General features: G+C 38.2%; 1 protein-coding gene across 7 annotated transcripts in view; it reads left to right on the top strand.

The window, feature by feature from the left end:
* The window catches only part of Pou2f1 (POU class 2 homeobox 1), a 138,622-nt gene that overhangs the window by 99,987 nt on the left and 11,300 nt on the right, over window positions 1–27,335 (top strand). For all 7 annotated transcript variants that reach the window (XR_007594639.1, XM_050158342.1, XM_050158337.1 and 4 more), the window contains 6 exons: window positions 2,009–2,182; window positions 9,922–10,063; window positions 11,233–11,378; window positions 12,612–12,791; window positions 15,907–16,012; window positions 25,973–26,318. Coding sequence is in view for 6 of the 7 variants with exons in the window: in XM_050158342.1 (XP_050014299.1) it covers window positions 2,009–2,182; window positions 9,922–10,063; window positions 11,233–11,378; window positions 12,612–12,791; window positions 15,907–16,012; window positions 25,973–26,318 (1,094 nt within the window). In the remaining variant the exon portion in view is untranslated. The remainder of the gene's footprint in view (window positions 1–2,008; window positions 2,183–9,921; window positions 10,064–11,232; window positions 11,379–12,611; window positions 12,792–15,906; window positions 16,013–25,972; window positions 26,319–27,335) is intronic.

Raw genomic sequence — 27,335 nt, 5'->3', positions numbered from 1 at the left:
TGTTGAAAGGTACCCAAGCTGTTTTTAGTACATTATGATTTGACAAAGAGGCTACTTGATGCTGAAGATGAAGTAATAGTGTTATAGTTGAGACTCACCTCTACCTATCAGCATTCAGCAGTGTGAGATTATAACATATTTGGTGTCATGTGTAGTTCCTCCAAAAAGTGGAATTAAAATTACCCAATGTCAGCATGTTGTGGAAACATGCTTTAATGACTTTCCTAAAGCAAGAAAGCAGAGAAATTTGCCCCAATTATTATGTCATGCCTCTTAAGTAGTTTTCTGGGTCAGTTAGTTCCCTTGGAGCAAGCATTAATAATGAGGTCAAGGTCAGGTAATATAAGGCCCATCTAAATTACAAGAAGAAAATCCTAGTTTATAATCTCACCTGGGCTGCTGTTCATAGGAGGGAGGGTTCAGCTGGGCAATTAGGATGCAGAATCAGGAGCACCTCTATTAGTGAACCCTCAGAAGGAAGGTTCTACCCAACACTTGTAAGTTGAAGAGGAGCCTAGTGTTTTAATGATAAGAAAATTTAGTATTTTCTTTAAAAAAGGGAACCAGAGAGATGGCTCAGTAGTTAGGACCTCTGGCTGCCTTCCAGAGGGCATGAGTGTGATTTCTAATACATTTGTCTCTTAGCTCCAGTTCCTGTGAATCCAAAACCCTTTTCTGGCCTATGCAGGCACTGCATGTATATGGTGTACAGCTATACATTGAGGCACAAACATAAAATAAAAAAAAATTTTAAAAAAATACAATAAAAAAGAAAGGAGAATCCCAGACTTAGTTGTTAGCACAAGGGGTAGCATGATGGAATAACAGGACTATGCTCTCATTTCCTAAAATAATAAAATAAATTATGTTAAAGTGCAAAAAATAAGGTGTCATATTCTTGGGAAGAATTTTTCTTTTTTACCAGAAGGGATTTCATCACTGAGAAATAACTAGTTTTCTTTCTCAAAGCAAGATAGTAGCAATGGGGGAAAGTCCACAGAATTTTATACACACTGAAAAAAATTAAAAGCTGATTGAATTATTTGTACTAATATGATAAGAAAAGGTTATATATACCATAATATTTGAAGAGCTGACCTAAAGTAAGAGTGAGAATAAAGATATCATTAATATATGATTGAGACCTAAGTCCAGTACAAGGGAATACAGGTACTAATTGATACATGGAAAGTGTCTTGTTTTGAGTATTGTAAAGAAAAGTATTATGTCAGAAGTGACGTGCCGTTTGCTTGCCAATGAACAGAATGCTGTTTTAAACTGAGAACACAAGTCCTTTGTCAAAAACTGTGTGTCATGTGGTGAATCACAGCATCTTGTTTATTGGAAGCATGACATTATTTACCTAGTTGCCAGAAAAGTTTTTCATAAATTTATTTTAAAGAACTTTTTTTTACTGCTGGTGGTAGTACCTGTTTAACCCAAGTACTGTGGAAGTTGAGGCAGTGAAATTACATAGTGAATTCCAGGCCAGTCTGGGCTACAGAGTAAGAGCCTTTCTTTTTTAATTGGTAGAGAAGAAGATACTTCTTTGTTTGTATTTGCATTTCTTGAGACTATCTTTTTTATGTATTTATGTGTAAGTTTTATATGTTGTATTTTGATCATATTCTTCATTCTCCCAACTCCTCCCCCACAGCCAAACTCACCCAAATTCATGTTCTCATATACACCCAACTTCATGTTCTTTTTCGCTGTTCCTTACTATTTTTTAACTTAAAAAATCCCATGGAGCCCAGGTTGTATTGAGTAGCTAATTAAGCATTGGGCCTGGCCAATATACCAGGTGTCACTTCATTGAAGAAAACTGGCTTTCTCCTTGCAGCAAATGCTAATAACTCCTCAGCTTGGAGTGGGACTCTATGCCCACTTTCTCTCTTCCATGCTAGGATTTTGTCTGACTTGGGATCATGTGACTCTTTTTTCTTAAGTTGCCTGTACATTACAGCTATCAGGTTGTATCTTTATTATTCTGTTCCTTGTCCAACAGCCAGCCACCCCAACTCGCACAATAGCCGCAACCCCAATTCAGACACTTCCACAGAGCCAGACAACACCAAAGCGAATTGATACTCCCAGCTTGGAGGAGCCCAGTGACCTTGAGGAGCTTGAGCAATTTGCCAAGACCTTCAAACAAAGACGAATCAAACTTGGATTCACTCAGGTAGGATGACCTCTGATCTAGCTCACTCTCTGTTGCAGTGATAAAACACTAACAAAATCAACTTGTGGAGAAAAAAGCTTTATTCAGCTTTCAGTTCTGCTCATCAGTGAGGGAAGCAGAAGCGTAGAGGAACACTGCTGTCTTTTTCCACTGTCCTTAACAGCCCAGGCCCACCTTCCCAGGGATGGCACTGCCCATCTTATATCAATTAACAATCAAGAAATGTTCTATTGGGGCTGGAGAGATGGCTCAGAGGTTAAGAGCACTGGCTGTCTAATTCTCAGAAACCACAGGGTGGCTCATGAGATCTGGTGTCCTCTTCTGTCTTGCAGGCATAACACAGTATACATAATATTTAAAAAAAAAAAAAAAAAAAAGAGAGAGAGAGAGAGATGCTCTATTGATATACCCAAAGGCCAATCTGATAGAGGTAACTGTTCAATTAAAATTCCCTTTTTCCAGATCTGTCCCATTTGACAACCTATTTTACCATTACAATCTTTTGAGGCTGGCTGTGAATACTTTCTGAGGAGTTGGATGTTCTTGGTCATATCGATTTTGAGTTTAACATTTACAGTTTTAGAATATTGTGCATTTGGTTATGTTATGTCCATACATTTATTTGTAATATAATATTAGGCTAAAAATTTCCAAGTATGTTTCACAACACAGGCTTCTGAAATTGTATCAGTAAAATGTGTTTTAGTAGACCTTGTTAGGGGGACATGACTATGCTAAGGATTTTGTTAAAGAACATGTAGTGATAGAGCTTACACTACACATATGTAAAGTGGAAAGAGTAGGGACTGAAGTCTTGAAAGATTTATTTAAAGTTAGCTTGGGGATAGAGAGTGCTCCCCCTCCTTTTAATCTACACTAAGATTAGTCGAGTACGAATCTATTGGAGATTTTTTTTTTAAGTAAATTAATCAAAATTAAAATCTTTTCATGTCAGCTAGCAGAGGCTTGAAAAAGTGAAATGAGTGTGCTTTTAATGCCTTAAGCAAGCATTTGGATACACAGCATTTTTTTTCTAAGTGCTGACTCTGACCATACTCCCTAATTAGCCTGTCAAAAACAATGCTTTGAGAGCAGGAAAGAAATTAAATTTTTATTTATGTAAAATGGCTAAAGATCATTAGCTGAAAAAAAAATCTTGAAGTATGGATTGAGTTGTATATTTATAGAATCAGGAAAAACTGATGTTTTCTTTCCAGAAAAGCTTCCATTCATATGCTTTCTAAATTAGGTTGTGTTGAAAGTACATAATACACCACCTGCTCTGGTAGATCAAAAATCAAGGTGACTTCACTGTCTATTGTATTCTATCTAGATGTTGTTAGATTTCTTTTATTCCTTGTATTTGAAGATTTATTTTTGCTCAGAGAAACTGTATATTAGGAATTTAAAATAGATACAATTTTACATGAACTACAGTTAGGTTTTTGAGGAGTTTCAGATATAAAGAAACAAAATAAGGAGCTGGTGCTTGCCACCAAGCTTGATGATCTGAGTTTGATCCCCAGAACCTACATGGTGCACCCATACACAGATACATCTGCACACACCTAAACACTTAACACAAAATAGATAAATATAAACTTTTAATTACAATTCAGTAATATCTTAGTAATTTTGAAGCACTTAAATGATACTTGTTTTAGACATAGAAATAAAGGTAAACTAGATTGATAGAGATAAATTAATAGACTAAGAATGCTTAACGGTAGCTAGGTTTTGGCTATTAACACATTACACTCTGGGGTTCTTTGATAAACAGTTGCATAAATGCTAAATCAAAGATACTAGATTTTTCAAAAATCTTTACCTTTAATCAAATATTGTTTTCCCTTTTCACTTTTTGTGGCATTTGATTCAATATATGACCAATGAGTGGATGGAAATCAATCCCTCCCTCTCCCCTTCCTCTTCCTTCCTTCCCTCCCTTTTTCTCCTCTCCCCACTTCTCATTCTTCCTCTTCCCACCTGCCCCCATACACACTATACTTCCACCCCAGCAGCTTACTTTGTTTTATGATTTGTGTTGTTTTTAGATGACTACTACTACTTATTTTTCAAAATGGCTGATACAGAACTGGGAATGGTTTGCAAATCTTGCTTCATGTATGAGAGTACTTAATGCTGGTACAAGATGGGGAAAATTAGCTACTGAACTTTGTTTTTAGTTCATGTACCTTATTGTAATTATTCAAAAGGAGCTATGTATTCAGTTTATTCGTATTTATATATATACAGTATTCAGGTTAATTCTTGAGTTAAATCCCTATCCTTTGATTAGATGCATATTGTAAGTGGTTATTTTCTAATTATGTGTTTGTTGAAGGAGCTACGGGCTGCGTTCCTGCCGCCCGGCTCCTGGCTGCCTGGCTAGCTTATGCCCCAAAATAACAACACACAAACTGTATTCATGTAAACACTGCTTGGCCCATTAGCTCTAGCTTCTTACTGGCTAATTCTTACATCTTGATTACCCATTTCTAGTAATGTGTGTAGCACCGAGTGCGCTTACCGGGAAGATTCTAGCCTATGTCCATCCTAGGCCAGAGCTTCATCGCGTCTGCCTCAGAGAGCAGCGGCCTGGCATCTGAGCTCACTTCCTCTTCCTCCCAGCATTCTGTTCTGTTTACTCCACCCACCTATGTTCTAACCCATCAGGGCCAAGCAGTTTCTTTATTAATTAACCAATGACCTTCCTCCATCATGTGTTTATCATTTCTTTATAAACAATGGGTAAGTAATATATGTCATTACGTTATTAGAAATAATATTGTAGTATATAGTATTTTTCAGATGCAGTACATTGATTCATTATTTTCACTGCCCCCTTGCTCCTTCACTCCTTTTGTTCAACTTGTTTAGTAAAGGTCAAAAGGATACAATATAGTTTATATTATATATGTTGAAATCAACTGATTAAAACCGCTTACTTGTATGAAGATCCCAAGAACTATACTACTACTACTAAACCAAGATGTACCAAATTAATGAAAATTAGCATAGTAAGTGAGGGACCTCTCATAGTAACTTTTTATTGCTGTGAAACATCACCATAACTGAGGCAACTATGACCATCATGGTGGGGAGCATGGTACAGGCAGGCAGGTGTGTGTGTGTGTGTGTGTGTGTGTGTGTGTGTGTAAGGGTGGGGGCATCAAATATATGAACCTGTGGGGGACATTCTCATTCAAACCATCATATTCTATTCCCTGGCCCTCCCAGGCTTGTAAGTCATATCATAAAGCAAAATACATTTCTTCCAACTTCAAAAGTCCCCATAGTCTTTGAATCTCAAGGCTATTTCAAAGTCCAAAGCCTCTTGTGAGTCTCAAGGCTACCCCCAATCTGTAACCACCTGTAATACCAACAAGCAGATTACATTTTTCCAACATATAATAGCATAGAATATACATTAAGCATTCCGAAAGAGAAGAATAGGAGGAAATGCAGGATGAGAGCAAGGACTTGAAAACCATCAGTTTTCAAGTTTAATGTCAAAGGGCTCAGTTGGTTCTTCACATTTTCTACTACTTCCAGCTTTGTTTGACTGCAATACATTTCTCTCTGTGTGTATCGGACTGATTCTACTCCCTGTGTACAGCTCTCCTTGGCAGACATCCAGGGCTATGACATCTCCAATATCTTAAGGTCTCCAACATATTTCAGGCTTCACTTTGATGACTTCATGCAATGGTTTCTTAGGCTTCCATACAGGGACTCTTGTCCCATGCCTGGCTTCATTAACTTTCCTCTATCTCGGATATCTCAGTGGCTTTCCTTTGTCTCATGATAGATTCCACAACACCTTTATTGTTACATAATTTTTTTACTCTAAAGGTAGAACAACATGGCCAGTGCTGCCAAGTTCTTCTGCCTGCTGGTACTGGAATGTGGCCTTTTCTTGAATTAATTTACATAAGCTTTGATGTGTTGTTACTCTTTAGGAACAAATTAATTCCTTACTTAGGCCTTTTGTTTTTACAAGTTGCAGGCTTTACTAGGTGGAGTCTTGCTCTAAGGCTACTACTCCCTTTATTCCATTTTTCCTTATTTTTTTCATCACAAACCTTGGCTCCAACATTAAATTTCCTGGTGCTCTTTCTTTTCAAACTGTACGTCTTATATTTCCTTTTGCTCTTCTTTTTTATTATAGACCTGTATAAGAATGATCACTAATAACCATATGACAGAATCAATATTAAGCTGTGTTGAAAATCCCCTCTGCCTATAAAATCAGTCTAAAACCTCTTCTATTTAACCTCAGACAGATTCTTAGAACAAGGGCAAAAGCAACCACATTTTTTGCCAAAATTTCACAAGAATCACCTACAGCCTAGTTGCTAATATTGTTCCCTTCTGAGACCTCTTGAGCTGGGCCTCCGTTGCCCACTTTGCTCTTACTACTATTGTCTTTCGAGCTCCTTTCAAGGATGACCCTACTTACAGCGTTGAACCACTTTCTTAATCAACAGTCCTAATGTCTTAAACATGCTTCCAGAAAACCCACTTCCAGGTACCAACTTCTTTATTGTTATTTTTCTATTGCTGTGAAGAAACATCATGATTAGGGAAATTTATAGAAGAAAGTTTATTGGGACTTAAAGTTCTAGAATGTGAGTCCATTACCAACATGGTGGGGAGCATGTCAGCAGGCAGTCCTTGTAGTAGACCAGTAGCTGAGAGATCACATCCTGAGATACAACTAAGAGGCAGAGAGAGTTAACTGGAAATGGCATGGGCTTTTGAAAATTCAAAGGTCACACCTCCTAATCCTTTCCAAACAGTTCCACAAATTGGGGTTAAGTCATTCAAATATTTCAAACTACTACAGTATCTACTGCTTTTTATTGTTTAAAATAATCCTAAATTTAATGAAATTGTATTACAAATCTCCATTAAGTGAATTTGCTTTTTACTGCTATTGTTCCTAGTGGATTGGTAACAACTTTATTTATAGCTGACAACTTACATTATTGGTGGTTGGAGGGGGCGGGGAGGCCTGCCTACAGAGGCCAGAAATTTAACTATACTAGCTGGCTAGTGAGCTACAAAGATCTCTGCATATCTGTATCTCCAGTGCTGGGATTACAGGCACATTATCTGCATTTTCTAAAGGTGATAGGGACCTAAATTTGTTAATGCTTATGGAGCAAGGACTCACTGACTGAGCCTTCCTAGTCTTATGTTATTGCTCCTTAAACTTAAAATAATAACGTGGTTTTTAATAAGCATTTTCCTTATGCTTACTTGTCAAAATCGTTAGTTTTCAAAGTAGAATATTGCAGGCATTTGTGAAAATATTTAGTGAAATATGTAGTTAAGGTGTCAGAAACATCTATTGTCACTTAATGTCATACTCAAAAAACTCCATGTTTTATTTAGCCCCAGATTTATAGAAAGCCATAATCAAAACAAAATGATGAAGGCACAAATATATGTGGTTCATAAAGTGTAATTTGAGTCTCTGGCATGTGGTAGGCACGGTTTGATGGTTCATTCACAGAATGGAGTGGCAATAATAAATATATAAATGAAGATTAATTCATCTATCCATATCTTTAGATACATTTGTATAAAAACAATAGTATTTCTGCCCCTCTTCACTCTACCTTGGCTCTCTTAAATTTTACTGTAATTAGAAGGAAATTGATTAATATTCTACTTCAATTCTACTTATTCAAAGCCTACATTGAAAAGTCTTTGATTTGTGTTGCCCAGTACCTTCACCACTAATGGCTACTGAATACTTGAAAGGGTAGTAGTGCTGAGAAGGTAAATGTTCATTTATTTGCTTTTCTGCAATTTAAATTTAAGCAGTCACTTATAAGTAGTGACTAATGGCAGGCAAGTGTATATAGCTTTTGAGGTTAAATATTCGGTATACTTCATTTTATATTATAGTTCCACATTTGTCTTGAATTTCTTAGTGAAAGGTATTCATAGTTAGATTCTTGACACATGCTTATAAGCTCAGCACTTGGGAAGCTATGTATAGCATTGTAAGTAAGAATCAGGAGTTCAAACCAGGTACAGCTAAATAACAAATTTAAGGCCACTCTAGGCTTCATGATACCTCTATTTAAATAATAATAGTAGTAGTAGTAGTAAATTAAAATGAAGAAAACCACACTTAACTGCTTTTAAATACATCTTTTCTTTGACTCCACATATAATAGACAATCTGATCTCAAAAATTTGGATCTGGGAGATTAAAAGAACTCAGATAATCCCAACTCAGTTATGTTCCTAAAGCCAGGGCATAATAGCACAAGCTTAGAATCCTGGCAGTTGAGAAACTGGGGCAGGAAGCTCACAAATTCAAAGTCAGTTCTGGGCTCAACAGATTGGGGCTAGAGAGATTGCTCATTGGTTAAGAGCACTTGCTGTTCTTGTAGAGGACCTAATTTAGTTCCCAGCTTCTTTTTAATGGCTCACAGTGATCTGTAACTCTAGTTCCAGGAGATGTGATGCCTTCTTCTGACCTCTGTAGGCATTGCACACATGTGTTATATATACATACATAAAACCAAAAGATTCATACACACAAAATAAGTAAAAATCTAAAAAAATTATTAATTAAAAATAATGTTGCAGGTCTGTTGAGAGTTGAGTCTCACAGTTGTTATCTGTGCATATTTTGAATGAGAGATGCTGTACTTTTTGCCCTGTCACTAATCTGGTTGAAATGGTGGGGTGAGTTGTTTAAACTCCATGAGCTTCTCCTGTTATCTATAAAATAACTATTAAGATACATCTTTTTAAAACTAGAACAAGAGAAAGCCAGCTGGAAGAAAAGCACTGGGTACATTTCAAAGGTGATAGACTCATGGAGAAAAGGCATCTTTTGTAATATATTCAGAGGACCATTTTTCTGTTTCAGTAAGGTTACCAAGTTTCCAGTGCCTATGAAGGTTTAACTAAATGGGTCAAACCTCTCTACTGTGAATTTCTGTCTCTATAATGGCTACAAACGTGTTCTTTTAGAATACCTACTTTTGTGGCCAACTTTGAAATCTAAACTAAGTGAAAATAGATTTTTTTCACAGCTTCCAGAAATACTTATGAGGAAAACTATAAAGAATGAAGGGTCATTTCTAAATTTTGAAGTGATTTTTTATGAAATGTGGTTGCTTGAGAAATTCCTGGTTAAGACTGGTGATCTGGCCTCAGTCTCCAGTACCTGCATGGTAGAAGGAGAGAGCAAACTCCCTCCAGTTGTCCTCTGACCTCAACACGGGCACCATGGCACTCGTGTCCGCACATACATGAAATGAATAAATGAGTGAATGAATATGCAAGAATAAGAATAACTTGCTGGGCTATCTAAATATCTAATCACTATAAGTGACACAGATAGATTTAAAAGGATACTCAGATTATTTTGGTTGTATTAATGGAGAGGCATTAGTATATCAGAACTTTGAAGACTGAGAATTTGGTATGGTGATTATAATTATATACGGTAACAAGAAGAGACTAAAAATAGAAAAGCCCTTAAGGTAATATTGAAGACTTCTGTAATCAGGGCCCTGCTGAGATTTCCCTAGAGTTCTGGGCTCTGCTTTGGGGTAAAGTTGATAGAAAAATGGAGTAAATAGAAGATGGCTAATTGTTTTCCTAGAGCAGCAGTTTATTGGAGTAGCCTTTCAGAGTAGAAGTTGGAAACATAAATGACCGGAATCTCTTTTCCTTTCTCCCCTTTTCTGTTTTACATTATTCAGGGTGATGTTGGGCTTGCTATGGGGAAATTATATGGAAATGACTTCAGCCAAACCACCATCTCTCGCTTTGAAGCCTTGAACCTCAGCTTTAAGAACATGTGCAAGTTAAAGCCACTTTTAGAGAAGTGGCTAAATGATGCAGGTAAGTGACAATTCTAAGAAATTTCTTTATTGTCCGTAGGATTTTACAGGAGGGATTATTCTGTGAACTGAGGTCTTTACTATATTGCTGATAAAACAGAATGTAGAAGCCACTAATCCTATGAGACTTTTATAAATTATGATTATGTAAGTCAGAGAGATATTTCATCTTAATATTCCAGTAATTGCCACATAAATAACAAGCAATAATTGTAGCCTCTTAATGTTTCTGTATTTAAGTCAGGGTTAGGGATGGACATACAGGGTTTGAGAATGAGGATAAGGCCTCTCTGTATGATTCTTGAAGAAAGACAGATTGTTCCTTCCTTGATAGATTGCCAAAGAATGTGTAATATTTGTACTTTTGTTTAAAATAGTCACCTTTCATAGAAAAAAGTTAGGCTTCTGGTCTTGAATTATTTATTTTCTATTGAGATATCCTTGCAGAAATTTTGAATTTTGAGTAACATAATCATAGACTTCAGGAGCTAAAAAGGAACCACAAAGATGCCTAACCATGTTGTTTCTATTGTAGATAGATACAAAATTTAGGCCTTTGGATAAAAAGAACTTGAGACACTCCCACACCTCTAGCATAGGGGTGAAGTTTTAGCTAGCTGTTGCTGTTGTTGTTGTTGTTTTTTCAGTCACAGGCAAGAACCACTGATATGCTCCATCTCAATTTATATGCAGTAGAAAGAAATCTACTGTACTATGCCCTGGCTTGTTCAGCTGTTAAGAAACAATACCCTCTTGTCTTTAAAGAACTTAGAAGTACTCTTCCCCTACTATGTTTGAATTATGTTGAGAAACTGAGAAACCATCTCTGAAATTAAATATCCAATGATTTCTGAAAATTTTCTTCCTTTGTATCCTCAGAGCTTATTAACAAACAAAAGAACAGAACTAAAGGAAATATGAGTGAAAAATAGAGCCTTTGTAGTCTCAGAATCAAACGAAAAATGAATGGTGACAAAAGGTAATCCTGAGACAGAGAGTGCTAAGAACGACAGTACAGAATTGGTAGTGGGCAGTGCTTCCGTGTGAATTATATTACAAATGTCGCACTAACATCAAGCCTTAAATATTTGGTCAGTTTTATTCATATATATTCTGTATGTGAATCCTTAAGCTCAGCTGTGTTTCCCTGTATTTTCTTCACTCTTATAGAGAACCTCTCATCTGATTCTACAGCATCTAGCCCAAGTGCCCTGAATTCTCCAGGGTTGGGGGCTGAGGGCTTGAATCGTAGGAGGAAAAAACGCACCAGCATAGAGACCAACATCCGTGTGGCCTTAGAGAAGAGTTTCATGGAGGTCAGTGAGGTTACTTTTCATCTGCATCTGGTTGTGACTCTTGGGGGACTGTAGATACTAAAGCATAGCCTTGTCTTCCTCCGCCCTGGGTGGCATCTTAAAATGGAGGAAGTAAGATACTGTACGACTGACACTTGAATACTGCAGGGCTCAAGAGAGACCTTGGTTCTAATTACGTGAGCATTTGGTCGGAGCAGCGTGGGATTAATCCTACAGACTGGAAAAGGTGGGAGAAAAGTACCTCAGGCAGAGCAGTTTCATGAGCATAGGCCTCCAGAGGAAGCCATACCTGTTCCAGAAGAAACACGTGTGGTTTGGTTGCCTCAATTTTAGCATCTTTAATGTCTGGAATGGTATTTTAGGGACACCACACTAATGACCTTGAATGTTCTTTCAAGTTAATTAAACAGATACTGGCTTTTAAAAAAAAAAAAAGGATTCGACCAAAATGAAAGAGCTATAGAGCTGTGTTTACTTGAGGAAACTGATTCAGGAGTCTGTTGGTTTTGCTTCTTGTTAAAGTGTGGTGGGGCACTTCACTTGATTTCAAGATTAAATTGCTGCACTTATGAAATTGTCTTTTTTCCTTGCCTCAGAAGCATAGTATAAGGTCCAAGGTAGGTAGTAAGCAAAAAGCACTGAGAAATGCATACATTGCTAGTAATATGTAAGTTTGTATTCTTTTGTTACTGTTAAGATTAATCGACCTTAGCCAGGAATGAGGCATTTTAATTCCAGCACCTGGGAAACAGAGTTGGGTGGATCTCTGTAAATTTGAGGTCAGCCTGGTCTACATAGGTCCAGGTTTGATTCCTAACACCTGCATGACAGCTCACAACCATTTCAGGTCCAGGAAATTTAGCACTGACTTCTGGTCTCTGAAGACACTATACAAAAACACAGGCAAAACACTCACACACATAATAAATCTTTAAAAAAAAAAAGAAGAAGAAGAAACAGAAGTGGCGCACGCCTTTAATCCCATTACTAGGGTGACAGAAACAGGCAGATCTCTGAGTTCAAGGCTAGCCTGGTCTACAGAACGAGTTCCAAGACAGGCTCCAAAGCTACATAGAGAAACCCTGTCTTGGGGGAGAGGGGACGAAGAAAGAGAAGAAAAGATTTTCTAGAGATATAATTCAGATGTAGAGCATTTGTCCCTGGATTCAATCTTCTATGTGACAAATATATAAATTGAAATTCTAAAAAGGTGGACTTTTTTCCCCCTCTTAGAATCAAAAGCCTACCTCGGAAGATATCACCTTGATTGCTGAACAGCTCAACATGGAAAAGGAGGTGATTCGTGTTTGGTTTTGTAACCGCCGCCAGAAGGAAAAAAGAATCAATCCACCAAGCAGTGGTGGAACCAGCAGCTCACCTATCAAAGCAATTTTCCCCAGTCCAAACTCATTGGTAAGAATGGGTGTGGAAGAGACAAACTCTTCACAGGCTAAATTGTAGTCTTACAAATGGCCTATTAAGGGAATTCATTTCCTAGCAGATGTCTCAGTTCCTGTCTGTTACTGCAATAAGATGCCATGAATGAGTATGGCATCTTTGACAAGAGCAGCTAATTTCACCTTACACTTTCAGAAGGTGGGTCCTTGACGTTGGAATATAGGGACAGCAGAAAGCTCACATTTTGATCCTCAAGTAGGAGACAGAGAGAGACTGCTGATGGGATGGTCTTTTGAATCCTCAAAGTCCACCCCAGTGACACACCTCCGCTAAGGTCACACCTCCTAATCCTTCCTAACTCCCAGCTGGGGACCAAGAATTCAAACTTAGGAACCAATGGGAGCCATCATTATTCAAACTATAACTGTTAAGGAAGTGGTGTGTGTGTGTGTGTGTGTGTGTGTGTGTGTGTGTGTGTGTGTGTGTGTAGCATACATGTTGAATAAATATATGAAATGTCTACTCTTTTTGTTTGTTTGTTTGTTTTTTTAGTTTATCAAGACAGGGTTTCTCTGTGGCTTTGGAGCCTGTCCTGGAACTAGCTCTATAGACCAGGCTGGTCTCGAACTCACAGAGATCCGCCTGCCTCTGCCTCCCGAGTGCTGGGATTAAAGGCATGCGCCACCATCGCCCGGCTAAACTTAGATAATTAAGTGACAGCAAATTCTCAGGTATGCATAGTCATCTCAAATCTTCACTCTCAGACAGTAGGTCAGCATTTCATATAGAACCTTATTGAGTCACTTCTTCATTCCCATTAGAACGTTATTCCTAGATGGAAGAGACATGCCGTGGTCATAGGACTCCCTCATTCACATTTTCTTCCTTTTAGGATAATTATAGATCACTGCCAGATGATGCCAGACAGGCTTCAAAAGATGGACAGATTGTTAAGTCTGCATTTTTGTTCCTTTTGTTCTTGTTAATCTGCTTTTATTTTATTTTAATATTATTTTATGTTAGTGCTACCCCTTAAGGTTTTGAGACAGGGTTTCTCTGTGTATCCTTGGCTGACTTGAAACTCAACAGAGATCTGCCTGCCTCTGCTTCCCAGGTGCTTGAATTAAAGGTGATGTGGCACATCGCCTGACTCCACAAGGTTTTTTTTTTAAAACTAAGGTCAGCATTATTTATTAAGTGAAAGTTGTGGCTTATTAAATGGTAAAGTTTTAATTACAAAAATCATAGTCATTAGCTAACATTTTTGTGTGACTTTTGTTTTTAGGCTTAGCTACCATAGGAAAAAGATAGTGTCTTACAAAATCATAGGATGCTTATCATAATATTTCAAAAGGAAATGCTAAGGTGTTTTAAAATCTGCTTCACAGCCGAGCAGAGATGGTGCACACCTTTAATCCCAACAATCGGGAGGCAGAGGGAGGTGGATCTCTGAATTTGAGGCCAGCCTGGTCTACAGAGTGAATTGCAGGACAGCCAGGGCTACACAGAGAACCTGTGTCGAAAAACCAAAAGAAAATCTGCTTCACTAGAGCTGAGCGTTGGTTATATACACAAACCTCATTTTTATTAGTTCTTTGAAAATTTCACTATATCTTGATTCTGTTTTCCCTTCCCCAACTCCTGCAACTCTAAACACACATACACACACACAACTTGTGTCCCTTTTTTTTTAAGCCATCAGGACCAAGTTGTGCTGTCTATGTATTCTTAGGTGTATGATTATCCACTAGAGTATGATTAACTTACCAATGGCCACACCTTAAAGAAACCTCTCCTGCTCCCAACAGATGTCACAGGTAGGAGTTGGAGTTGATGCCCACCTCCCTGCACGCTGGGATTTTATTAGTGGGTCCTATGCATGCTGTCACAATTGCTATGAGTTCATATGTACAGTGCCCTTCTCTTTCAAGAAAACGGTTTTCTTGTAATCACCCATCTTCCCTGGATCTTAAAATCTTCCCTTTCCCTCTTCTGCAATGATCCCTGAGCCTTGAAAAGAGTGGGTGTAGTATAAATTTCCCTTTCTTTGTTTGTTTGTTGGATTTTTGGTTCTTGAGGACAGGGTTTCTCTATGTTGCCCTGGCTGTTCTGGAACTCACTTTGTAGACCAGGCTGGCCTTGAACTCACAAAGATCCACCTGCCCCTGCCTCCTGAGTGCTGGGAATAAAGGGGTGCACCACCACTGCCTGGGTAGATGTCCATTTTAGGAACACATGTTCCTAAGTCTCCTATTGTGTAATCTCCATCTAGTTCTAAAAGGAGCTTGTCTGATGAAGTTGAGAGTTGCACTAATCTGTAATGATAATTATTTGGAAGCTGGTTTAATGTTATGTCCATTTAGCGAGTAATATTGGGCCTATGCTCTGTCTAACCCTGGGTCCCTGGCCCCAATAACAGTACACACCTTTAATCTCAGGACTCAGGAGGAAGAAGCAAGTTGATCTCTGTATTGAGGGCCAGCCTAGTCAAGGGAGTTCTAGGCTAGCTACAGCTACATACTAAGTTTTTTTGTTTTGTGGGTTTTTTGTTTTTTTGTTTGTTTGTTTTTTGAGACTGGGTTTCATTGTGTTATCCTGGAACTATCTCTGTACACCAGGCTGACCTGGAACTCAGAAATCTGTCCGCCTCTGCCTCTGGAGTTAAAGGCGTGCTCCACTATACCTCACCATAAGATTGTCTTTAAAAAAAAAAAAAAAAAAGCAGGTCAGAGGTGGCCCATTCCTTTAATCCAAGCACTTAGGAGGCAGAGGCAGGAAGATCTTGGGGTTCAAGGCCAGCCTGGTCTACAGAGTGAGTTCTGAGATAGCAAGAGCTACACAGAAAAGCTCTGTCTGGAAAAACAAACAGAAAAAGAGTCTGCTTCACATTCTCTACCATTTAGTTAAGAATAAAAACAAGACAATCAATCATACAGCCACAAAATCAAAGTAAAAACAATATAAGCACTGATGCTACCAAATAGTTCTCTTGTTTAGGTAATCTTGACAGTTATACTATTTCTGGCTGATTTTTATGTAGTCTGTCTGACTCAATGTTATTCAAATTTAAGGCCCATTTCAATTCTGCTTATGTTAACATGCATTTTTTTTCTTTTTATCTGACCTCTAGGTGGCAACCACTCCAAGCCTTGTGACAAACAGTACAGCAACTACCCTCACAGTCAACCCTGTCCTTCCCTTAACCAGCGCTGCAGTGACTAATCTCTCTCTTACAGGTAAGTAGAAGGCCTACCAAATAATGAAGGTGCTACTTAAGTTACGAATTGCTTTTTTAAAAAATCTATTTCTAGGGGTCTAGGGATATTGCTCAGTGAGCATGATCATGAAAACTAGAGTCCAGATACAAAGTGCACACTTAAAAGTCAAGTGGGCTTAGCAACCCATCCCTAATCCCAGTGCTGGGGAAACAGAAAGAGATTCCCCAGAACAAGCTGGTAGCCAGGCTAGCCAGATGTTCCAGTTTCAGGCCTCCTTCCACATACATACAAACACATATGCTCTATCTGTGTGTGTGTGTGTGTGTCTGTGTGTGTGTTATTTTAAGACCAGGCCCTGGCTGTCCTTGAACTCAGATCACACCTGCTTCTACCTCCTGAGCGCTGGGATTAAAGGTGTGCACCACTGGACCAGCTAAAAAAAAGGAAAACATTTAAAATTGTTTTTTCTTCTGTTAACCCATCTCCTACATTGTTTTCAAACTTATTTTTTGAAACATCCTTATTTAGGTGATTCCTTTCTTTGCAAACCTTCAGTAGTAATGTTTTTTTACATTTAAAGAAACATATAAAATCATTTGTATTGAGCACTTCTATACTAGACCTTTGCCTACCCCACCCAACACATGGGCAAACTCCATCCATATCACTGTAATTATTTCCTGCCTCTTGAAATGCCCATCGTAGTGCTCAGTTCTTGGTGTGATGTTGATAAGCTACTCTGGCTTATGTATCAGATTCTCTTGGAAGTATTCTTTATCTTCTCCTTCTCCAGGAAGTTAAAAGTTGTCATTTACTCATTATTCAATCTATTTTGACAAATCTGTCTTTCCCAATAGGTTTTGTACTTCTTTTTTGAGGGGCGGGGGTTCAAGACAAATTTTCTCTGTACAGCCCTGGCTGTCTTGAAATTAGCTCTGTAGACCAAACTGGCCTCGAACTCATAGAGATCTGCCTGCCTCTGCCTCCCTAGTGCTGTGTTTAATGATGTGCACCATCAACCTGGTGCCTTTGTGTCTACTTCTAAAGAAGTACTGTGCTCTTTCTGATGCCCAGCTTATTGCCTGATATATTCATAATAAGATGAATAAATATTTTCCTTTGGCCTCCTCTGAACAAAATCTTTCCCAAAGCATTTAAAATGATTCAGGATTGTCATCAAATTTTTTATAATACATAAGTTATACTAATTATTTATTATATGCTAGTAAGCTATTAGATTGCTTTATGATATTTCATGAGCAAATTTAACTTAATCTGGAGTTAAAGACTTCTTTATAAATTTATGTTTTAGGTTCATAATGCCTCTTCAGTTATGTGACTTTACCATGCCATAAAAATTCAGTAGATGACTTCATACTATTTTTCTAAGCCATTAGAAAATGTTAGGTTTTTATGTAATATAAACAGCATTTTGTGAACTCTTGACTGTTAAGCCTCATTGAGAATTTCATCTCATAAAATAGGCATACACAGTTTTTAAAAACTTAGTGACACTATTCCTGGGAAGAAGACGTGAACAAACATCTGTCTACCTTAGATTGTAAACTAATGACAGACCAGAGTAAGGGTACCACAGAGTCCAACTTGGTGTTTCTTACAGGAACATGGGTGAGAGAGTAGTTAGAGGAACAGAAATGACTCAAAGTCAGCTATATCACCTAAAGCCCACCCCAGCATGGGACAACTCACAAAAGCTGGGAGTGTGGACTGTAGTACACAGCCTGCAGAGTTTGACAGGTTGCAGTGTGTCCTCTCTAAGCTGCTCAGCTTATTTCTATTTCTTTTGGGTGGCTTGACTGAGTGTCTCTCAGCAAGTTCTTTTATATGCTTGCTGTGAGGGCCCTAGTGTATCTGGTCAGTTTTAGGGACTTCTAAAAGCTTTGGGTTGTTTACTTCCTGAGCTTAAAGAACTTCTTCTCTACCAGATGGACTGTTTGTAAACTCCTTTTAGAACACCCTGTGCTTTAACGAGCTTCACTCCACAGTAGAGGCTTATCTCAGAGGAAATTGCTACCCAGTGCACTAACACTTCACCAAAGCAGGTACTTTGTTTGCTTGTTACCTACACTTGAATCCTCAATTTCTCAGTTGGATTTCTTTCTTTTCTTTGAGTAGTTGATAATATTAACTCAGCTCATATGCAAGATCTGAAGACAGATGGGCAAGCCCACTGCCAGAGCTAGTGTATGAACAGTTCCATAATAATCAGTCTTCTTCATTCTCCTTCTCCTGCCTTGATGTATGGCAACTCTGAGTTTGTACTTCTCTTGGAGCTCCAACAAAGGGATTAATTCCCACCTCAATCATAACCTTCTCCTTCACTAACTGTCCTATGATTGGTTTCTCTACCACTACCCGTTTTGTCCTCTTTCCTATCCCTGGAATTCTCATTCCTTTGTATGTTTCTTTAATGCCATTTGGAATGGGGTTTAAGAAACATGGAAAAAATATTTTCTCCGTCTACCACTTTATAATAAAACACGTGATTTTTTTTTTTTCCCCAGAAAGGGTTTCTCTGTAGCTTTGGCGCCTGCCCTGGAACTAGCTCTTTTGTAGACCAGGCTGGCCCCAAACCCACAGAGATTCTCCTGCCTCTGCCTCCCAAGTGCTGGGATTAAGGGTGTGCTCCACCACTGCTGGCTACTTGCTAAATGATGTATTTGTCTTCACTTTTTCATGTGCTTAGCACATAAACAGTCCTGGCAAACATTCCTAGAGTGGATATAAGATAGCACTCCTCCAAAAAGAAGTACCGCAAAACTACAGTCACCTATGAGTGTTCTGTCTCCAGTTATCTTTCTAAAATGTTTCATAATGATGCAAATGTATTTCTCAGGAAGATAGTAGCAATTTGAATTAGTTACCTAACAATGGAGGTCCAAGATACAGGTAGGAAAAATGAACAGAATTAAAAGAAATGGATAGTTCAACAATACTCCACTTGTAATGATTAATTTGAACTATGTCAAAATATTATCAAAGATATGCAATACTTGAAAATTATCAACCAACTTGACCTAGCTATCATGCCTGTGTAAAAACTACCTTTTCACGTTTACCTGGGACATCCTTCTTTCAGGACACTTTCAACCAGGAAACACAGCTCAGTAAATTAAAGGGTTAAAATCATAGAGTGTGCGTGTCTATATTTTAATTTATGTGCATTTGTGTTTTGTCTGCCTGTATGTCTGTGTGAGGCAGTCAGCCTCTGGACTGGAGTCACAGATATTTGTGAGCTATCAATCTGGGTGCTGGGAATTGAACCTGGCTCCTCTAGAAGAGCAGCCAGTGCTCTTAAGCACTGAACCATCCCTCTAGCCACTTTTGGGGGGGTTGTTTGTTTGTTTTTAAAGACAGGGTCTCACTATGTAACCCCAGCTGACATGGAACTCAATATATAGATTAGGGTGGCCTTAAACTCACAGAAATCCACCTGCCTCTGCCTCATGGGTGCTGAGATTAAAGGTGTGCCACCACACCCTGCTATGTTGTCTTTATAGAAATCAACAGGAGAAAAAAAAAAAAACTTGACAAATCTCGGTTATTTGGAAATTAACATATGGTCAAGACCCTGTGAATTTAAATAATTAAAATTGTGTAATATGTATTGTCCTTTTGGAAATCAACAACAAATATTTGTGGTATCCTCAAATATTTGGAAATTAAACTGGAAGTTTATGCCAAAGTAGAAATCAAGAAATTAAGAAAAATGTTAAAATTGAAAATGAAGCATCACAGACGCAGTAGTGATGCAGTGTGATCCAAGCAGGGAGGGCCAGTCATCAGGACAGCCAGTCCCCATTGACAGAGACACCAGAGAAACAGTTAAGCTTCTGGGAGTATAGCAAGTAGGAATCAACTGCATACCTATGACTGTAACCCTTGGCAAGAAGAGAATTAGTGCAAGGCTAGCTTAGGCAAATAGTGAGACCCTTTCTTGAAAAAAAAAATTAAAAATCATCATATAGAAAAAATTAGTCCCAATGTAAGCAGAAAGGGCAAATGACAAGAATTACAGCAAAAAATAATGAAGTAAGTCAGGGGAAAAACAATGTAACTAAAAATTAACAAATTCATCTGCAATCAAGAAAAAAGAAAACAATGAATATCATCAAAATCAGTAACTAACAGAACCAGAATAGAACAGTGTGGTGTCCCACATCTTTAATCCAAGCACTCAGGAGCAGAGGCAAGTGGATATCTAAATTCAAAACCAGTCTGGTATGCATAATGAGATTCAGGACAGCCAGGGCTACATAGAACCTGCCTCAGAAGCAAACAAAAAACATAATGAAAATGTTATAATTAGGATATAGTTCATGATTTTGTTTTGTTGTGTTTTGAGATGGGGCTATCCTTGACCTCAATCCTATTTTAGCCTCCCAAATAGCTAGAATTAAAGGCACATGTTCCGCTTATAGCTCACATTTTTTAGTATATAATTTTAAGTGTTCAATGGGTTTTGATATACTGAAAACATGTGGAACTGTTATAATTACCTAATACTGGAATAATTCCATCACTTCAGAGAATAAGTCGGTAAATTATTATTCCTCCCCCTATCCAGGCATTATTCTTCTACTCTATCTCATTGTATCGCCTACTTTGAGCATTTATAGAAATGAATTCATATAAGTAAGTGGCCCTTTCAGTGTGTCAGACTTCTTTCATTTAGCGTGTTTTCTAACTTTATCAATATTGTAAAATATATAAGTACTTCCCTTTCAGTGCTGAATGGTATTCCATTCGGTGGATGTGCAGCATTTTGTTTACTATCTATGAGTCAATAGCATTGAAGTAGTAGCAGGTTTTAGTTATTTTTAGTACTACTGCTGTGAATTTCATATTCAGGTTTGTGTGTGAGCATGTATTTTCAGTTCTTTAGGGTTTATACTTAGAACTGCTGTACAATGTGGCAAATTGGAGTTCTTGGGATGACTTCTCTCTAAACAAAGAGCATGTAGATTGAAATGACATATAACTTAGGAACTAACAGATTGTCAATAGACCAAAAGCAGTTGAGCAATAATTAATTAAAAACTTAACAAATAAAAGCCCAACCCCTGATGATTTTAATAGTGTTCTGTGGAACTTTTTGTTAATTTCTTTTTTAATCAGATATTTTTGAAATACAAAGAAGAGAAAGCTATTTTGAACAAAGCAAGCAATGCTCTGATATAAAAGCTAGATAAATACATTAGGAAAAAGTACAGACTCATAGCCCTCATGAAAATATTTTAAATTCTCCACTAAATCTTTGCAAATGAAGCTGAGAATTGTTGACCACCTGTCTGTCATGTGAAAGTTCCTGAGTTCAATCTCCAGTAATGAGAAAGGGAAGGAAAGAAGGGGAAAGGAAAAGAATATCTTTGCAGATCAAAACTGACAACGTATAAAAGAAGATTATTCATCATGACTGGGGAATTTACCCCAAGAATACATAGTCAGTTCAGTATCTGAACACCAATTAACATATTGAAAAATAGAAATAGAAATTGAATTGAGATAAATCCTGGAGAGTTGAATAAAAAGTATTTAATAAATCCAAACCCATTCTTGATAAAAGCTCTTTGACCTGAAACAGAAGAAGCTGCTTCTACAGATCAAGAGCAGCTACTCAAAATCTGCAGCAAAAAGCATACTTAAATGACCAAAGACTAATAGCTTCTGCTGAGGACATTTGTTCTCCTGATCTTTTAATTTGTTTCACCATTAACATTGTAACAGCCAGTTTAGTAAGGGGAGAACTTAAACTGCCCTTATTCGCATTGTCCTATTGTTGTGTGATACAAAACCAACATATGAAATCAGTTGTGTTTGTATGTACTCTAAGAAAGTGGTCCAAAAATGATAGTAAGAAAATAATTTATGCAGAATTTATGTAGAAAACTAGTAAGTAGCTGAAACTAAATTCTTGTGCATGTGTGTTTACACGTGTATGCTGATGCACATGCATGTGGAGACTGGAAGTCAGTCCTCAAATGCTACTCCTAAGGATAGCTCTTTATTTTTTTTTTTTTTTTGAGGCAAGTCTCTCTCTATATATATATTTTTTTTTCTTTAAAAAAAAACTTTTCTCATTTTACATTCTAATCCCAGTTCCCGCTCCCTCCACCTTCCCTCCCCACCAATCCTCAAAGGGAGTAAGGCTTCCCAAGGGGTGTCAACAAAGTCTAGGGCATTGCTTTGAGGCAGGACCAAGCCCCTCCACATTATATCTATATCTAAGCTGAGCAAGCTATCCCTCCAAAGCGAATGGCTACAAAAAAAAAAAAAAAAAAAGCCAGTACAAGCAGTAGGGATAAATCCTGGTCTCTACAGTCTGTCCCAGCTAAACAACTGACACCCACATTCAGAGGACCTAATTTGGTCCTATGCTGGTCCCCCTGCTGTCTGGCCAGAATCAGTGAGCTCCCATTAGCTCAGGTAAACTGTTTCAGTGGGTATCCCCATCGTAGTCTTGACCCTTTGCTCATATTATCACTTCTCCTTCTCTTTGACTGAACTTTGGGAGCTCAGTTCAGTGCTTGCTGTGGATCTCTGCATCTGCTTCCATCAGTTGCTGGGTGAAGGTAGTCATCAGTCTTGACTACAGGGTCAGGCACCTTCGCTACTATTGCTTAGGGTCTTAGCTGGGGTCATCTTGTGGATTCCTGGGATTTCTCTAGGTTTCTTGCTAGCCCCACAATGCTTCTCTCAATCAAGAAATCTCTTTCCATGTTCTCCCTCTCTGTCCTTCCCCATCTTGACTGCCCGTTTCTCTCCCTCCTCCTCTTCTCCCCTCCTCTTCTCTGTCTGCCCTCCCTTCTCCTCCCACCTTCCCCTGAGACAAGTCTCTTATTGGGACCTGGTTCTCACTAATTTGGCTGAGCTAGCTGACCAGCAAGCCCCAGGGCTTTGTTACCACTTCCCCAGCACTGGAATTAAAAAGCCCACAGCACCTCACCTGGCATTGTGTACACTGTGTGCTTGTGTGTGCAAGTGTGTGTTTGTGTACATGCTTTCTAGGGATGAGACATGGTATTCATGTTTGTATGGCAAATATTTTGCTGTTATTCTCTGGCCTGAGATTAACTTCTAAGAGACATTTCATATTTCAGCATTCTTAAAACAACACTTGTCTGTCTCTAGCTTAATTGATTTATTTCCTATTCAATAGCCATACTTCAAACAATAAACTGATACCTTATTCTAAAATAAATATAACGGGGATCTATTTTTAAATATATATGAAAAGAACTTGAGAAGAATGAACTTAGAGGATATACATAACCAGGTTTCAAAAGCTAAATATAAAGATACAAGTAATCAAGGCAAGAATAAACTGTTCATAAAGTAGATTACATGAAACAAAGCTCTCAATTGGGAGGAGGCTTAAATTTATCCTTTGTTAATTTTTGACAAATAGCTAAGACAATTCAAAGTCCCTAACAAATGTTTCTGCAACAGTTGGGTGCCAAAATGCACAAAGACTATTTAAGGTTCTTTTGCATGGCAAGTAAAATGGATCAGATGACTGATGTATCCATAGAACTTCTAAGAAATTGTAGGCAGTCTTTATGATTTTGTACTGCAAAGGACTCATAGATACATCACCTACAAATCAGTGCTGGAGAGACGGCTCGGCAATCAAGAGCACTTGCTACTCTTGCAGAGAACCTGAGTTCAGTTCTTAGTACCTTTGGTGGGTATTTCACAACTACCTTTAACTCCAGCTCCAAGGAGTCCAGTGTCCTCTTCGGGCCTCTGTGGATATCTATACTCATACACACACAAACACAAAAGATAATAGAAGATCATAAAAAACAAAGTTTGTTGTGCTATAGAAGACATCTTGAGGAGAATGAAAACACAAGACAAAGATTGGAAGAAAATGTTTGTTAAAGAACATGTGTCTTTTAAAAAAGAAATAATATATGGAATATACTAAAAACTGTCAAAGCTCAATAGTAAAAATACAGCCCAGAACATTTAAGTGGATACTTTATTAAAGAAGGTACACAAGTGAAAACAGCACAGGAAAAAGATGCTCAACAGAATTGCTTGTTAGGGAAATTTAAAACATACTTCATAGAATGCCTGCAATCAAAAGATAGATGAGGTTTGAGGATCAGAAAAACTACAGTTCATAGTGCATGACGTAGGAGAATGTAACGTGGTACAGTCACTGTGGAAAACACTTTAGCATTTTCTTTGTAAGTTAGAAATATAGATATATCATCCAGTGAATCAGTTTCCTCAAGAAGATGAAAACATATCCACACCATAACTCTTGTGTGTGCATATTTATAACAACCCCATACTGGAAACAAGCCAAAGCTCACACAGCATATCTGCACCATTGAGTAGAATTCATCCTCAGAAAGCTAAGTGTTGACTCTGTTTCACTGTAGTGAAACACTAAAAGTAATAGCCTAAGATGCGCAAAATCACATATTGTTCAATTCCATGTATGTGAAATGTTAAAAGATAATACCAGTCTGTGGAGGCAGGATAGGGTTGGCAAGTGGCTACAAGTAGGAGTGAGGGATCTCAATTTTTGGTGGTGCAAGTGTTACAGTCTGGATTGTGTGAGAGTTAAAGAACTCTGGAAATTGATAAAAAGTTATTGAGCTTTACACTTAATTGGGCAAGTTTTATAGAATATAAATTATACTTCAATAAGCTGGGTTTTTTTTTTTTTTTTTTTTTTAAAGAGAAAAGGGTGGAAAACAGGTGCTAGGTATCCTACTTGTGCTTGGATCTAATGCCTACTAAGTACCCTGTAAGACATGTGAGACCATCTTGTGAAGGGTGCTAAGGCCCCAAAAGCCTGCGTAGAGTGCTCAGGTAAATTAAATTGCCAAGAATTTGGAGCATAAAGGAGGTATATGAATTAGAACATGACTCTATGGCTGGGAGGATTTATTTAAAGATCATGTTGATATTTTATGTCATAGTGGTTTCATGATACTCAAATTGGAGATACCTACCTAGGATTTGGGTAATATATTACAACTAGATAACCCTGGATAGTTTCTGAACTCATCACTTCCTAGCCTAGATTAAATGCACTAATTTGGCTAGTATTGTCCTAGTAAGCCTACAAGACATAGCAAGGTGCTGATTTATTTGATTATGCAGTGAAGAGGAAAGTGTAATAATTTAAGCTTTTTGACCTCAAGACTTGCGGTTTTGTGAAAATGGGCAGTTTTAGAACTTAACATTACCGGAAAAATTAGGTTTCATAAAATGGAAATTGGTCAAGAAAAGATTCAAAGTACATTGAAACGTTTTTGCCTGTAGAAGAGAAATAAGAAAGTACATTTATCTTCCTGTAAAACAAGGGGCTAGGTTTTAGAAGAGGATGCAACTGGGGAAGTACTTTTGAGTCTACCAGACAGGTTCACCACAGCAACAGGGCACTGTTTGGTCCTGTAGATTTATGAAGACATAATGAAGGGGGTTAGGCTTCATAATACCAACGCTGGTATAATTGTGTCTGGTGTCTTTGGAAGCCAGAAGAGGGCATCAGATTCTCCTGAAACTAGAGTTATAGATGGTTGTGTGCTTCCATGTTAGTGTTAGGAGTCAAACTTGGGTCCTATGCAAGAGCAGCCAATGCTCTTAACCTAACAAGCCATATCTCCAGCCCCTCATTTTCTTTTTTTCTTTTTTTTTAATAGAACAATGATGCTGGAGGAGGGGAGAGGCTTGTTTCTTTCAGAGTTGTGTTATTGCTCTTGTCTCTTAAAGAAGGACTGATAGCTTTGGTTTTTAAATGGTTGTTATTATTATCATCATTATTATTATCTGTAGAAATATATCTAGAAAACTAGGTTATTCTTAAGAAAACGAAAAATTAAGGATTAATGGGTAGTAGGTTAATAATCGCCTTGATTCAAGATATTGAATGAAATGACTAGTTTTCCAAACACATTTACAGAAGGTCATTTCCTAATCTGATTCTCTTTTCAGGCACTACAGACACCACATCCAACAACACAGCCACCGTGATTTCTACAGCACCCCCTGCTTCCTCAGCAGTCACATCTCCCTCTTTGAGTCCCTCCCCTTCTGCCTCAGCCTCCACCTCTGAGGCCTCTAGTGCCAGTGAGACCAGCACAACACAGACCACCTCCACGCCTCTTCCCTCTCCTCTCGGGGCCAGCCAGGTGATGGTGACAGCATCTGGCTTGCAAACAGCAGCTGCTGCTGCTCTCCAAGGAGCTGCACAGTTGCCAGCAAATGCCAGTCTTGCTGCCATGGCTGCTGCTGCAGGACTCAACCCAGGCCTGATGGCACCCTCACAGTTTGCTGCTGGGTAAGAAACTTTCCAATTCCATTTGCATTCAAAACAGAATCTCTTAGTTAGGGTTTCAGTCACTGTGAAGAGACATCATGACCTCAGCAACTTTTGTAAAGGAAAACTTATAATTGAGACTGGTTTACTGTCTTAGAGGTTCAGTCCATTATCTTCTTGATGGGTAACATATTGGCATGTAAGCAGGCATGGTGCTGGAGAAGGAACTGAGAGTTCTACATCTTGATCCACAGGAAAACAGGAAGTGAATTATCTACTACACTGAGCGGAGCATAGCTTGAGCAAAGGAGGCCTCAAAGCCCACCCCTACAGTGACACACTTCCTCCTACAAAACCACACCTACTCATACAAAACCACAACACCTAATAGTGCCACTCCCATTGCAGGGTGCTGTTTTCTTTCAAACCACCATACAACTAGAAACCCATTACTGTAACTCATAGGGAAGAGTTTTCATCACTGTCTTAAATGAACAGCAAATCTGAGCTGGACTGCTTTGATTACAGATATGAACATGAGTTTCTAAGTAGCCACACTACCATTTCCACGTGATGACACAGGACTGAGTCAGTGAGTGACTCAGCCGTAAGAGCCAGGAAGAGAGCTCAGAATTCTCCATAGTCTTAAGCTTTCTTCATTAAATTGTAGTTTACCCTCTTTCTTATTCTCAAAAATGGATAAAACTTGAGTAAAGCCATGTCTGGTTTTATATATTTTCATATAGTTTTTATTCTCTGATAATTTCATACATGTATACAATGTTATTTTGATTATATCCATTCCCCACTCCTCCCAAACTGCCCTGAACTCTCATACACACACAACTTTGTGTTTCCTGTTTTTTTTTTCTTCAAGTAGCTAATCTAATTAGTGTGCCTATATGCACATGAATTGGGTAACCTACCAAATGTGAGATATCCTCCCCCACAAAAGAAAAATTATTTCCCCTCTTTTTGCAGCCATCAACTTCCATTAGCTCCTCAACTGGGGATGAAGCCTTTTGAGTCCTTCTCCAT

This window comes from Alexandromys fortis, unplaced genomic scaffold, assembly GCF_014885135.2.
Source record: "Alexandromys fortis isolate MF-2015 unplaced genomic scaffold, M_Fortis_MF-2015_v1.1 scaffold_97, whole genome shotgun sequence".
Taxonomy (NCBI): domain Eukaryota; kingdom Metazoa; phylum Chordata; class Mammalia; order Rodentia; family Cricetidae; genus Alexandromys; species Alexandromys fortis.
The sequence above is the reverse complement of the archived record's forward strand: the minus strand, read 5'-3'. Positions and strand labels throughout refer to the sequence as shown.